The following is a 15,031-nucleotide window of genomic DNA, read 5'->3' as shown; positions in this document are numbered from 1 at the left end:
TATTTAGAGAAATATGGAAAGACAGATATTTATAATGAAAGTTCTAAATGATTAATCTAGACCGTTAATTAGATTTAATCCTAACCATCTATTGAAGAGGTGGATGACTATAAATAGAGAATGAGAGTTAATGTGTGAGTCATTTGACTTGAGCAATAAAGTATTCTTCCACCAAAACTTCCTTTCTCTTGTGTTCTTAACTTTCTTGTTAATTATTGAAAGTTAAGCTGACTTAGTCTTAACTCAAGAGGTTTAGTAAATTCGAATGTCGACACGGTAGCGTTGGAGTGTGTGTGACAATGCGGTTAACATAAGAAGAAAAGAGAAATATTCAAGAGGATCCCTTATGAAGGAGAGAGAATAAACAAAAACCTATGGATTACATATTGGTTAAAAAATTGTTAACCTATTAAATCTTCTCTAGTGGTATTAGTAATGTTAATATTGCTGACAATTGACAAGTGTTAAGATATATCTGCGTTATATCAGGAACATCAAAGAAAAAAGAAAAGGCCTCTTGAATTCACCAAAAGTTCACGTATGGAAGCATATGATCATTGAGGCAGAGATAAATTGTCCAATTCAATCCTCTCTGACAGCATTGTTACCAGGGAAATAAGGAGCAAATGCTGTTCACTTTCAAAGGCCTGGACCATCCCAGTCCCACCATGTCTATATATAAGCGATCACCAGCTCACTTGTTTGTTACCCTCACGTTCTAGAATATTCCACATGTGTCTTTTATGCAACACAAAAACATTGGAGATAATAGAAATCATCTACTAATCAACTTCTATGGTAAACTAGTGAACTGGATTTGATTCCAATACTGTACGTGAATGAATCACTGTGGAAGTTAATTGATTATCAACTACCCCAGCTAGGTATGATCCAGAAAAATTTAACTTCATGTGGGAAGACAAAATTATTGGAGAAAGGTTATGTCATATCGGAGATAAGGTTCACAATCATGGACAAAAGCTTGTGGGGTTTGAATTTTTGGCATGAGGATCATCAAACCTATTCTTTTCCTCCAATCTGATGCAACCAATTTGGACTCTTTTATAGCTTAAGACAAGGAGAATTTCATTCATATGCATGATTGCAAGTTGGAGACCCTTGTATCATATTTTTTTTTACAAAAATGCTATTTATACACCAAAATCAGCCACTAAATCAGTCTCCAATGTATTTGTGTATAAATATATGTGTGGTTTAATTTATTTTCAATGTGTATTTGTATTCCAACATGTATTTTATACTAATAGCTAAATTTGATGGCTGATTTTGGTGTACATATAGGATTACTTTTTTTTTAATAGAAAATTACTACAACCATAAATTTTTGAAAGAAAATACGTGCCCAAATGATGTGACATATATAATAATTAACGAGTAGAGGAAGGTTTTTCTTGGGGTGGTTATGGCGGCATAAGAATCCACTTACTACATAACATAACACTAATTGGACAGCATTAACAGGTTCTGCTTCAATTCATATTATTTAGGCAGAGGATTTCTGAAGTATGGTTCCAAAACTCTCCCATCACATGATTTTCGTATTGTTTAAATTTGTATACAACTCTATAATAAAGTCAAGAATACAATGGTTGCATAGAAACCCCTTTCCCTTTTGAGCCTCCAACTGAATTTTCACACAGACACAGCTGCATCATCATTTCTATTTGCAGATAAGATAGAATGGATCCTACACTACAACAATTATTACATATTCATGATCATAGACACTTTAAATACAAACAAAAGAGTTTTATTTTAAGTTTTAGAAATAGTAAAATATATTTGTGGTTCACATATTATCTCACAAATACTCAAATGAAACAGGGAATAAGGTTTTTTTTTCATGTGAATTTTATATGATTTTGTGTTGATTATTTATCATTACTCAATATAGCAAAATGGCATATGATCCATAAAAAAAATGTTTAATTATTGGTTAAAATTAACATATAATAAAATATAAGAAAAAGATCTATTCCAATCGAAATAGTAATGCATCAAATAATACTATCAATTCCCTTGCTAATAAAATTACAAGGAAATTAACCACCAAAAACTAAAAGGAAAAAAAAATGTAGGGATGATATTTTTTCCCCTCACCTTGAATAACTTTTGTCTCAAAAGTCAAAAGAATCATGTATATGAATTCGGGAATCCTGTTTACATTGACCCTTCCTTCTGAATGTCACAATCTCAAAAGCTCCCAAGCGGAGATAAAGCATGTAATTATACAGGCAAGAAAATTAACAGCAGAACCCTGCAAATTAAGAGCAATGGAATTATCAGATATAGATGCACAAAACAAAGTGTATGTGAGAATTTTGACAGGAAGGTATGTAGGTATAACAAAGGAAATCTAAATTAACAAATTAAGTGAGAAGCTTAAGATCAAAGATTTGGAGTAGTATCTACTTACATTAGAACTGGATGCAATAACCATCTCAGGGAGAAAACCCTGCAATCCAATGTTATAAACTGGGGTGCCATCAGGATAGTAAAGGCCATAGTTCCTCTCTGATGCAGGTCCAGGCTTCAAATTTTCATTGAACAAAGCAAACACATAAATATCAATTGGAACTGATGGATTTGCAGGAGTTCCTTGCTTCTGCTCTATCCTTTTCAGCAGATTACCATTATAAGTTGCTGCATTCTCTGGTGAGGCTCCAATTTCATTAGTATCACCCTTAGAAGGCCAACCTGTCTCTGAAATCCGGACCTCAATGTCTGTATGGCCCAGCATCTTGATGGCAGCATACACAGCATCAATTTGAGCATACAACATGTTGTCATAGTTGAGATTGGTGTTGGGATCGATGGAACCCGGATTGGGCTCGAATAGTACATAGCTCAAAGAAACCTCACTTGGGTTGTCCTTGTATGCAAAAAAAGGGTATGCATTGATGAGAAAAGGTGAATTGAATTGCGAGTGAAAAGCAAGAAGAGGTTGGATATATTGAAGCAGATCTTGCCTAAACGAACCAGACGAAGGAGGGTATGAATTGCTTAATATGTTGAAAGAATGTGCTGTTGTGACAGTAACTTGTTGGTCTAATCCAAGATTAACAAGGGCGCCATGAACACTCTGCATTGCTGGCAGGAGATTCATGATTAACTGGGTATCATTGGTGTTGAAGACTTCATTTCCAACGGTGATGCAGGTGATCTTGGTTTGTGAAAGGTAAGGTTGAAGGTGCTGCTGAATCCATGATTGAGCCTTGGAAGGGTTTGTCATATTGGCAAGGTACTCGTTTCCAAGGCCAACAACAAATTGGACATTGGAATTGGAGAATGCGAGTAGCACATTCGGATCAGCATCATAGAGCTTGATCCTAGTCACGTTCAGTGATTTGATAAGAAGCACTACTCTTGATGGAGATGGGAGATTGTTGGCTATCTGGCCATAGTTGATTCCAAAACCAAGGGAACTTATTTGCACAAATGAAGCTGAAATGGTTAGTAGATGGAAGAGAAGAGTGAGGAAGAAGGAGGGGCCTCTGTTATTGGCCATAGACAGAATGCTGAGACTTTCTTTGTAATGATAATAATTGTAAGTATTTAGTATTTACACATTTGTCAACATACGTATACTTGAAGTGAGTAGTGAGTGGTGACATCACATCACATGCTCAATGTTGAAACTTGAAACTGAACACCTCACGCCCTCCATCTCCATGACCATGAGAGACGGCTCATGGCACGTGTTTCGGATCTCCATCTCTTTACATCATTCTTTTATTGTTATAACATGGCAAATGCCTCATTTCTCATCATTAGGAATACTTATTTGAACAACACTAGTTCTTAACTAGATATTGGCCTTCAAGGCTTCGATAAGGAGCAACAAAGTCATTTTTCTTTTCTGTCACATTTGAAATTCACCAAACACGAAAAATCCAACTAGAGTTATAGTAACACTTATCAGTTATCACATTTAAATTCCAACAGGAGGTAGTAAAACACATATCCCAAGTCACTAATAATCCCAAAACAAAGGTTTTATGATGATAAAACAGAACAAGCAAATTTGGCTGCAAAGTCTAGCTACGATTCCCAGTCCCCATTTCTCAGTATAGATCGCCTTCCTTGTGAGTTTCAATCACACAATCTGAAGTTGGATAGGAGACACAGGTTAGCAAAAATCCTTTATTCAGTTGATTCTCGTCGAGGAATGCGCCATCGGACTGATCCACAGTGCCGGAGACAATCTTGCCTGCACAGGTGGAGCATGCTCCTGCGCGGCAGGAATAAGGGAGCTCCACTCCTGCATTCTCGGCTGCATCTAAGATATAAGTGTCGTCAGGGGCCTCAAACTCATTCTCTTGTCCATCCGGGCCAATCAGCTTAACCTTGTAAGCAGCCATGGCAGTCACTCTGGATGAATGGGACGACTTCAAACCGAATGATCTGGAAACACTCCTCACCGACCCAATGGAGGAAGGGCACTTCACCATGGCAGCGCTGGATCGATTTGGGATTGCAGTTTGAAACGTGCATTGTGGGGAAAGATTCACAGTTGATAGGGTTGCCATGACTACCCTGAAAACAAATTCATTCATATAACATTAGCTTCTTACAGAATGGACTAGTTATCAAGCACAAAGCAAAGTTCAAACAATATATACATATACTTGAAACCGATTCGAGTTGAGTAAAAGGTAATAAGATTAACACTTCTAGGCAAATATATTCATTATATGCAAAACACCAGACTAAAATTGTATATTAAGTGCAACTGTATAATTGCTATATGTAATACGGTGCATTGTTCGTCAAAACAACAAAATCTGAAAGTAGGTATCAAAGCATGGGTATGCAATTAACAATGTTGATGTTCACAAACTCTGGTATCATTACATAAATATTATTTTAAGAATGGCATAAACAAGGACTGTCGTTTCTAGGATCCTTTGATAATTTCACTATAAAAAAAACATAACAAGACACCGCATATGACATAAGCATAATGATTTGTCCATATTTATGGCATCAAATTACAACTTGGTAGCAAGCACAGTCAACATGCAAAAGAAAAATTCAAATTATTCCCAGAGAGCAGGGTAAAGCACAGCTGCATCTAAAATTACAGAGGGCAAGGTAAGAAAAAAAAAAGTTGAATCCTAAAAGCAAATGGCAAATCAGATTCACGTTGCAATGTTGCATGAATTTAAGCCAGATACAAAAGTTACACAAAAGATGGAAGTGATTCCATTCCGTTGTATAAAAAGAGGCCATTTGATCTATGGAGCAGTATGAGAAGAAGCAAGCTGGTAGCTCTCTGCTCTTCACTCGAAGCTCCAACTATTCAAACAAAACTATGCTCAAACTCCACACCCACATGCACACACTTGACCCAAAAACACAAATACAATGAAAAGCAAAGACCTTTCAACTGTAACAGTACCACATAATTACATCAAGAAATAAACAAAGATTTTTCCTTTGCATGAAAGACACACCCCCAATACTATAGGGGAGAAAAAAGAGCAAAAGAGATGGAAAACAATAAGCAAGTTCCCTAAGGATCTGAAGAACAGTTAAATAAACAGCATAGTAACAAAAAGGGTTGACAAAATCATTTAAAAAAGAATGGATCAGAGTGTTTCACGAATAGGAGATGTGAGAAAGGCAATGAAGAGAGAGTAAAAGGGGCTTACAAGAGGGAGAAGGGGATGAAGAAGACGGCGGTGGTTGGTGGCAGCGGAGAAAGCCAAGTGATTCACGAGACAAAGGGAAAGGAATGCTGTGCCTTTCTGTTTTCTTTATTATTTTATATTTATATACACACAGAAAGAGACGAAGGGTAAGTGTTAATTGTGACCGACCCGACCCGATTCGCCATGCACATGTAACACATCTTTCATTTCATACAACAACTTTAGTCACTAACCTCCTTTTTGTCATCTACCAAAAATTAAATTGCATACAGTATCTAAAGTCTACAACATCCTTTGGAAAATAAAAATTTTGAATGCTAGAATAATAAAAAGGTTTTGGACTAAAACAAACAAACATACTATGGGCGCATATTCAAATTCAATTGGATCACCAAAAATTGTTATTTTACTTATCATACGACCAACACGGCAACACCTACTCTTCCTGAACAAAAAAAAAAAAAAAAAAAAAAAAGAAAAACGAACATCAACTCTTGAATGTTTCATACTTTCATTTTAGTTGCAACTACACGCAATTTTGAGTTTGTTCATGCTAAGTAAAATCTATCAGGCTTGCATGTCTTGATCCATAACCAAACAACCCAGCAGCTTATTAGAGAGTAAAACAATACTATTCTACTATTATTTATTTCATTTAATATTTGGTTTCAGCTTTCGACTTATTAAATAAATTACAAAAAGTAATTAACTTATAACTCTCGTACTTGCATACATATATATAGTTTCTGATAATTAATTTGTATGATTAAGTAATAATACATTTGCCTTGTACATTCATGCATTCTCTATTCTTGTTACCCCGATTCCCACTTGTGACGGCAATATTAATTACTGTTGTACACAGTATAATATATAGTAGTTCGCTGCACTGGCATGCCAACTGTTCGATATATGTTCCTATACAACTTTTGGCCTCACAGCCACAACCACAGCTTGAAACCGTGCATGCATGCATGTATGTATGTATGTATGTCACTACTACCTATCATTAATTAGCTCCAACTGAATCCATTCAAGTCCAGTTGTTTACAAGTTGCAGCAGTTGCTTCATGACTTTGATCCTGATCACGTGCGTTAAGGTCAAGCCTTGGTGCTGAAAAGTAAGAAGAAGGTGGCAACGTATAATCTTGATGATGATGATGATGATGATGATGAGAACCTTTCTCATTACTCATCATCATCGCTGCTTCTGTCTCCCTTTCAAGTCCAATGCTCATAGACAAGTTACTTGGACTTCTCTCCACTACATAGCTTCTTCTCTCAGCACTGTTACTATTATTGTTCTTGCTCCCTAATGGCGTCAGAAAGTTGGTGGTGGCGGTGGTGGTGTTTCTCTCCAACATGAATTTATGGTGGTGGCCATTGATGAAGGGCCTTAGATTCTCTTGTTCTGATGTGAGGCAACTGTTACTGTCCATGGAGCAGTCATTATTATTATTATTTGGTAAGTGGTTGTTGTTGGTTTGAAGCTCCAAGCACTGAGAGGAAACTTTGGAAACAAGCTCAGAAAGTTGGACTTTTGCAGCTTCAAGCCCTACTACTCCCAAATCCTGTTTCCCAAGTGTTTCTTGAGCTTTCTCCAGCACTGCTTGCAGGTACTTCCCTTGTGCCTCTATCCTCACCTGCATGTGTCTTTGCACCTGTCAAACCCGTTCCAATTTCCTTCTTAATTAGAACGAACTCATTTTTATTTTCTTTTATGAATGATGAAAATATCTTTTTGAATACACATACATACACCAAATATATATATACACTGTCTGTGTTTATTAATGTATATTATAATATCATAAGTGGTTTAATTTGATTTATTATGGGATGAATATAGTGAAAGCATGGTATGGTATTTAAGTTGGGACTAATTAATCATAGTATCGTATACTATTAGGGTGACGACTCAACTGATCTATCCATAATTGAATGAGGTGTGCGATGCTAAGCAAAGTTAAATTTCTATTTAAGTTGGTAAAGGGTATCACATACACACCTCTAGTTGTTCATTTAGCCTTCTTTGCACCTCTATCTGCATCTGCAGTGCCTCACTTATGTGTAAATCTCTGGTACAAGCAGAATAATGAAAGTTTAATAATTAATTACTACTATGAAACCTCACTACTCGCAGAATGTTGATTGAATATATATATATATATACAAGAAGCATGTATGTGAAAAATTTTTAATTTCTTACTTGTTATTCGACGACTGAGGAGAAGACGGAATAGTGTTTAAAGTGTTGTTGTTCATATGATTGTGAGTGCCATTGCTTTCAGAGGGTCTTTCTCCCGTAGATACACTACTTGCACCTGGTTTTGTGTGACATACTAATAACATGAGTCTGATCTTCAATTCGTGCGTGGTTTCATAATAAGATTATGAAAAGAGAGATTGTTCACTTACTAATTTTGTGAGGCACGTTGTTATTACTTTGTCCTTGCAGATTCTTGCTCAGTCTGTACTTCTGTTGTCAAAATGGGAAAAAGGATATCATTAATTCTTTTTGTACCATATACAAGTTATTTATTGGATTTTATTTGTAGCTCTTTGCATATGCACATCGTATATGTACAGAAACTTGTTTCTTTATACAGCAATTTAGCATGTACACTGATCCACCAGACAAGAAAATGTTTAGCAGCCTTAAATAATATATTATGAATTTGCTAAAAATATATATAACCACGCATGTGTGCACAGGGCTTGGAAATCAAGAGACTAGTGATTTCATGATTATGGCGAAACAATTGAGTTTTTGTTGGGGGGAAGAAAAGCATTAAAACAGAAGTTCCCATATGCTATATTCAAAATAATTTATATAGTTGAGAGTCAATTAACTTGAGAGGAAGGATCATATACATATATAACACTAAAAATATCAGACATAAACCAACTCGAATCTCTTGTATTACCTGAAGATGGCTCTTCAGATGGTATAAGGTAAGCCCGGGAATTCCCATGAGTTTCATCACTGTTTTTGGAGTTGCCTCTGTAAGGGAAAAAAAAAAAAAAAAGGATTATTGTACAGCATGCATTAATTAGAGAATTGAAAAATCTCCATGCTCATTTTATTTGATGATCCACAAGTGACATGGTGTCAAATTGTGGTTTGTATATGTAACTGCAGCAGCAATATATATTATTATTGTTATGATGAGATGTATGTAGTTATTAGTTATTAGTGTGAATTTATAGATATATAGTAAGTTACTCACTGTCAGCTCCACCAAGCTGATGAACTGCTTCTATGAACCTGGCATGAAGATCTGGTGTCCATTTCAGTCTAGGCTTGGCATCTGTGGAGAGCACAAGCCCAGAGTCACCCCCGGAACCATTTCCAGCAGCTTGAAGGAACATGTGCCTCTCAGAAGACATTGCCATTCTTGAACTTGAAGAATGGATGTTCTTCCCTTGATGATGATGATGGTACATTCTTCCACCTGCAAACACATTTTATCAACCCGGTTATAACTATAATTGAGGTGGCGGACTCCTCTAATGATATGAGAACCATTATATTGTTTGAGCATTTACCTCTCTATTATCTGCAGATCACTTTGCTATATCAGATAATATAATGATGATCAATGAGTGAACCTAGCTAAATTGTTGTGCTTGTTTCTTCTTGTTGTTCAGTGCAAACTACTACTCCTCAGCGCAAAGCACATGAAGAAGCATGTATTTATATCTGAAAGATGGAGAGAGGAGGAACCAATGTGGTAGAATGGAATCTTTGATAGAACCAATGGAAAACACTCAATCCTTTTATGTTCGGTGACCTGAATAATATTATTATTAGATATAGTGTATGTGACTATGTTCCTTATAACTATACTTTTTCCTCACTTTGTGTTTGTGCTTGTGGACCCCTTTTTCTCTAATTTTAATTTCCATTCTAAGATAGTGCTAAAACATTATTCCAATTCCATTACAATTTCTTTGCAATACAACTTCCCTTAAAAAATAAATAAGAAAAAATAAATAGAAAATTGTATAATTATTTTCTATTAACAAATGTACTATAGCTTGACCAATCTATTTATATAGATGAACATGCATATCTGTACTGGGGAAAAAAAATATTGATGTTAACAAATACAATTCATGAAAAAATACCTACTTCTTAACTGGCAACTCATAATTAGGTTCTAGTATTGATCCAATTTTAACCCAATTATCATTCTTATTCGTTTCCCAGACCAAAAAAAAAGTGGGAATCATATTCCCAGATTTGAAAGCGGGTTATTATTATTATTTTTTAGAATTTTATTTCTTTTTCTGACTTGGTTATTCTGTAGAATCTGATATTCCTCTCAGCTTGGAACTCCAACACTTATCCTTTATATTTGTTCTAATGGAGGATTCTTGGGAGTTATTACAACATCAAATTTTTTGCTCCTCATCAATTATTAGATATTTGTGATCATTTTATGAGTCCTCAAGGTACATATATAGTTCTTTAGTAGCATATATATATGATAGATTTGGTCTTGCTGAATGTTATGTATAATATACATGTTCAAGTATATATGCAGATAGAGACACCAAAGAACTTAATTGATTGTAAAAAAAAAAAGGAAAAGATTCCATTGACTAGAGCACCTTGAAATATAAGAAAAGGTAGAAAAATAAAATTGTGAGAAGATGCTTGCATGGAACTATTTGGAGGTAAGGAATAGAATAAGAATACCTTCTATTTTGTCTCCTTCAATAAGTTTGGAACTTATTCAGCCTCCACCGTTTTAAAAATATAGAAGCAAGGTGGACCCTGAAATTTTCCTTTTTCTTTTTTGTTTTTTCTTTGGCAAAGGAAAAAAAAAAAATGCACCATCCTCCCTACTCTCTAGAATCTCAAGTTAAGGTGGGACCTCATGAAAAAGTGAAAGCAAAAATTGTACTTGTTTCTATACTTGCAGTTAGCTGCTAAATACAGTAGTAGCATATATATAGGACCACTTGCTTGGCCTTGACTTGTACCTTGGTTAACACCAGATTCTACATTCTACTGTATGAATTGGTACACACCTTTCCTTCTTAATTATGTAACCAGCTTTATAATTTTAGAGTAAATTATACAGGCTTTTATGTAAAAGTATCATGCTATATATGTAATAAATTTATCATATTTATACTAAACTCGTTTCAAGAGATCAGTACCATATTTATAAAAGAAATTAATATAATATAATAATTTAATTACAAAATATATATAAAGATGCAGAATATCATCATCATATAATTAAAATCTTAGAGACATTTTGGTTATAACTGTACAAATAAGAGTATAGTGTGTAACAATATATTATTTATTATGTAGAGTTATATATATTGTTATTATCCATGCATAACTTTCTCATATTAACTACTGTGCATGCTGAAATAGATAGAACGGGATGCATCTAGACCTAAATGATACACTATCAAAATGAAATGCTCTGAAACAGAAAATGATTGATTGTTGGCCATTGAAATGGGAATTAGTATAAATTGTTGTGGGGTGGAATTGGTCCATAGCATAGCATAGCATAGAGGGAGCTCTAACTGCATGGCATATGCCAGGCTAAACCACTACCAAAAAAGATTAAAGAATGTATTAGAATCTGATTCAGTTTTAATTAAAACCATGCATTCCACAGGCAAATGCATGTGTCAACTGCATGGAGAAGATATGCATTATTCAATTGGGAAAAAATATCATTATATGTTGCTGTTCATTATATTTAGAGTGGTATGGTACTTGGTGATTAAATTTGATACAATTTATCAAAACAACAAAAGCTAATGCGGAATAAAATTTATGTTTGTCATAATAAAGGACTAAACCACTTGTCACCAGACACAAATAATGTAGGAATGAAGAGATTTATTTATTATATATAAACCATATCTCAGATATGCTGATAATGATACCCCATTCAGGTGCAAAATTAGACTAAAATGTGATGACAACTTACAGAAACCAAGAAAAAATAAATAGGGCAGAGATTCCTTGAACAGTATCTTCACATCCATCACTTCTCCTTAATTATTCTTGTTCTTGATTCTGATATTTATTTTGGAATATTTAATGCGGCCAGGAGGAGAATCTCTCTCAGAGGCTTTGGATAAAGTTAAAGCTGAGTTCCTAAGTAGTTTTCTAGCATGTGGATTGGAATAATTTGGGCAAGAGGATTGGTTTTGATACCCCTTTTTTATTTTTTATTCATTTAAATTTTTGATATATCGAATTTGCTCCCCTAGATGGACTTAATATCACCACTTGGCAAATTCTCTATATCATGATATATATGACAAGCTTATCATGACAGCTAAAAGAATTTGTTTCCTCACATTTTTTTAAACATGGTTTTGTCATCATTTGATATAATTAATAAACAATTATTGGCAATGATTCAAAATATGCTAGAAAAATTTGAATTTAATTCTGCTTTTTTTTTTTTTAATATACAATTAGATTGCGTTTAACGTTTGAAAGAGAGAAATGAAGTAAAATACATACAGTAATTTCAAATAAAACAATGTAAGATGAGACATTGCATAATGAAAGACCTGTTAGAATGTATTTTTCACATGCAAAAACACAATATCATGTTATGCAGTAAACAAATTAAACACTGATGATCTTGTCAAATCTCCAATTAACGGCATATATATGAATAGAGACTCCAAAACATATCAAACTAATAAAATGCCAAAAATTTTCAATACATAAAAAATGGCAATATGTATGTGTATTATCATTGTACTATACAAACATCTACTTATTAATTATGTAAATAAAACATAAAAGGGATTATTTCACTGCTTGTAAAATCATTCAAGTAGAGATCTAAATATATTTATAATATATTTCAGAAGGTTTTTAAGAGTTTGATCCTATGTGACAGGGAAAGGGAGAAGAAAAACATCGATGCAGTTGGCAGAGTGTAAAGAGGATTAACCTTTTATGATTACTTTTCATTATTTGCTTCTCCCAATTTGCCAACTTCTACTTTTGCCTTGTCTCTTTAAATTTATATTATTGCTGACCATGCAGATCAGACTAGTGCTTTTGTTTGGCGCTGTCACTTATATATAGTAAAGACTGAATATTTTCTTCATTGCATTTGAAATTAACCATACACACATAGAATTCTTTTATGGAAAAGTCTAGGGGCCAGCAATTTTATTAAATTTTGGTCAGCATATAACGAGCAGAGAAATGTGAATAATTAGATGAAATCTCACACCAATCTCACACCATTAAATCACCATTGATGGCTATTTGATGGCTACCAATCACAAAAGTTGCTGATCCACTAGCATTGACTTAGATACACACTAATCCATACCTCGTGTGATTGTAATTTAGATAGGTAGAGTAGTAGTTCAGTTACATATAATAAGTAGGATTTAACCCTTTTACCAATAAATACATGACTCAATAATTGGTCTAAATTATTTTGAGCATACAATATGGTGGTTTGAGTAAAATTATTATGCTTGGTAAATGTATCATCAATATGTTCCTGAACCTTTTTAGTTGTGAAATTATAGAATATATATATATTGTTTTTGGTAGACATAATCTACATTGTGTGGGAGTAAAGTGGTCATTTTTTCCCCCTAGAAACTAGAATAAATTTATTCGGCATGTATCTTTTATGTGCCATGCTCATAAGGAACCGTATTTTCCATGATGCTGCCCAACTGTCCTTACTAATATCCTTTACTTTCCTTATAGCTTTACCCTACACGACACACTGATTTTTATTCTTATTATGGTTGTACTTACAATGTTACCTTCTTTTTCTTTTTAAACACAATTTAATGTAATGATAGAGCCAGTTTGGAGTGCATGAGGGAACGAAGGCGAAGAAACTTGAATTGGAAAGCAAGCAACTTATTATAGTTACATATGTATGTATACTAGCTAGTTAATAGTCAATCATAATTAAGCAAAGAAAAAAGAGAAGACTATTGTTATTATGATTATGATGATGTGGTGTTGGTTGGAATGCAAAGCGAGAAATGACCACGGAATGATATTCCTCACGGACAAAAAGGAAAAAGGAAAAGAAGACAAATTAAAAAAAAATAAATGAATGAAAAAAGAAAAGTGAGGAAAAGGAAAGTTTCAAAGATTCTTTAAGTTGGAATGAGAATATATGTGAGAATGTTAACTCAGACTAAAGCCTATTCCATAAATCATAAATTATATTCTCAAGCAAAGAATTTGGGTTATTCTTCTTCTCGGAAGCCACAAAAAATGGATTCTCACTTCCCCACCTATCTTTTTACTTAACAAGATGCCTTTCAGAAATTTTAATTGATAGATATATATCAAGTATGGGAATTATATGTTTTTGTTGTGAATTATGATTTTAATTAGATGTGATAAGAGGTTGGGTCTCATTTCAACTTTTCTCCTATCATTCATTCCTTATTATTCTTGGAAGTGACCTTGGTTGACATTAGCACTACTACTCCTAATTCATTGGTTCCTAGTTGTCCCCTCTCACTTAGCTTGGATAAATCCATCACCTTTTCTACATTATTGCCTTCCTTTTCCTTTTATTTTTGCTTCTCACTTCTCAATTCTCATGCATGCGACACTTAATAAGGCCTCTCATTTAGGATCATCCATATTTAGTTTTATCTATAACAACAATATATAAAGTGGAGAGGAGAGTTTCGTATCCAAATCTGTTTTCCTATTTTACCCATATTTTTATAAACAAAAACTATTTAGTTTTGTAAATTTTGCGTTAACCTACGAGAGAGTTACGTAACTTCTCCACTTTCAATTATGAAAGTCAATGCTCACTCTCAAATCTTTTTTTTTTAATAAAAAAAATTGACTTTATCCCATGATAGAATTTAAAATTGATTCATTTTATTTCAGATAAAACAAAAAATGTCAACCCACTTGGACAGAATATGACAGGCGAAGAAGACAAAATATGACCGAAGAACAAATACAGCAACACCTAACTAGAAGATGTGCAACTTATCGCCACGAGATGATTCGACAAGGAAAACAAGTTGCCATGTCAGTATAATTCAGAATAAAAATCTGCTCTATTAAATATTTTACCTCATATATTACCTAAAACTTTAAACTTTGACAATCTTATATAATTTTTAGGTAACAAAAAAATCTAGAAAAATACAGTACATCTTTAAAGATTAAGTTTATTTTCCAAAAAACATAATTCTCATTTGGGAAGTTGTATAGATAGTTTTTGTTCACTCTTGATTCCACTATCTAAAAAATATATGAAATAATTGATGAATTCTTCCCGAGTACCTAACCATACAATTATTGGCACATGTTGAAAAAGATCTATAACATAATATTT

The 15,031-nt window shown here is 33.8% G+C and overlaps 3 protein-coding genes across 6 annotated transcripts; all 3 read right to left on the bottom strand.

Annotated features, from left to right (window-relative positions):
- Nucleotides 1-1,912: 1,912 nt before the first annotated feature.
- On the bottom strand, nt 1,913-3,529 carry LOC112736383 (glucan endo-1,3-beta-glucosidase 14-like). The gene is made up of 2 exons (XM_025785818.3): nt 2,438-3,529; nt 1,913-2,278 (listed from the first exon to the last, which is right to left on the bottom strand). Exons 1-2 carry the CDS (start codon nt 3,527-3,529, stop codon nt 2,207-2,209), a joined length of 1,164 nt encoding a protein of 387 aa, XP_025641603.1. The 3' UTR covers nt 1,913-2,206.
- A 395-nt stretch (nt 3,530-3,924) lies between these two features.
- LOC112736384 (ferredoxin, root R-B1) lies at nt 3,925-4,550 on the bottom strand. Its single transcript, XM_025785819.2, has one exon. It carries the CDS (start codon nt 4,548-4,550, stop codon nt 4,086-4,088), a length of 465 nt encoding a protein of 154 aa, XP_025641604.1. The 3' UTR covers nt 3,925-4,085.
- A 1,830-nt stretch (nt 4,551-6,380) lies between these two features.
- On the bottom strand, nt 6,381-9,463 carry LOC112736381 (myb-related protein 2). 4 transcript variants are annotated; one of them, XM_025785814.3, is made up of 7 exons: nt 9,225-9,463; nt 8,906-9,130; nt 8,603-8,679; nt 8,094-8,154; nt 7,885-7,999; nt 7,684-7,753; nt 6,381-7,336 (listed from the first exon to the last, which is right to left on the bottom strand). In XM_025785814.3, exons 2-7 carry the CDS (start codon nt 9,120-9,122, stop codon nt 6,689-6,691), a joined length of 1,188 nt encoding a protein of 395 aa, XP_025641599.1. In that variant the 5' UTR covers nt 9,123-9,130; nt 9,225-9,463; the 3' UTR covers nt 6,381-6,688. The 4 variants fall into 4 exon arrangements, with proteins under 4 accessions (XP_025641599.1, XP_072067116.1, XP_025641598.1 ...); XM_072211015.1 differs by having other exon boundaries at nt 6,381-7,318; XM_025785813.3 differs by having other exon boundaries at nt 7,885-8,017; nt 9,225-9,457.
- Nucleotides 9,464-15,031: the final 5,568 nt, after the last annotated feature.

Source organism: Arachis hypogaea, chromosome 13 (assembly GCF_003086295.3).
Source record: "Arachis hypogaea cultivar Tifrunner chromosome 13, arahy.Tifrunner.gnm2.J5K5, whole genome shotgun sequence".
Lineage (NCBI taxonomy): Eukaryota > Viridiplantae > Streptophyta > Magnoliopsida > Fabales > Fabaceae > Arachis > Arachis hypogaea.
The sequence above is the reverse complement of the archived record's forward strand: the minus strand, read 5'-3'. Positions and strand labels throughout refer to the sequence as shown.

Coding starts and splice junctions, on each gene's coding strand:
- LOC112736381 (XM_025785813.3), bottom strand. CDS start 9,122: ATGTACCATCATCATCATCAAGGGAAGAACATCCATTCTTCAAGTTCA. Junction 8,155..8,602: donor ATCTGAAGAGCCATCTTCAG/GTAATACAAGAG, acceptor TTTTGACAACAG/AAGTACAGACTGAGCAAGAA. Junction 7,337..7,683: donor GGCTAAATGAACAACTAGAG/GTGTGTATGTGA, acceptor CGGGTTTGACAG/GTGCAAAGACACATGCAGGT.
- LOC112736384 (XM_025785819.2), bottom strand. CDS start 4,550: ATGGCAACCCTATCAACTGTGAATCTTTCCCCACAATGCACGTTTCAA.
- LOC112736383 (XM_025785818.3), bottom strand. CDS start 3,529: ATGGCCAATAACAGAGGCCCCTCCTTCTTCCTCACTCTTCTCTTCCAT. Junction 2,279..2,437: donor TTATTGCATCCAGTTCTAAT/GTAAGTAGATAC, acceptor CTTAATTTGCAG/GGTTCTGCTGTTAATTTTCT.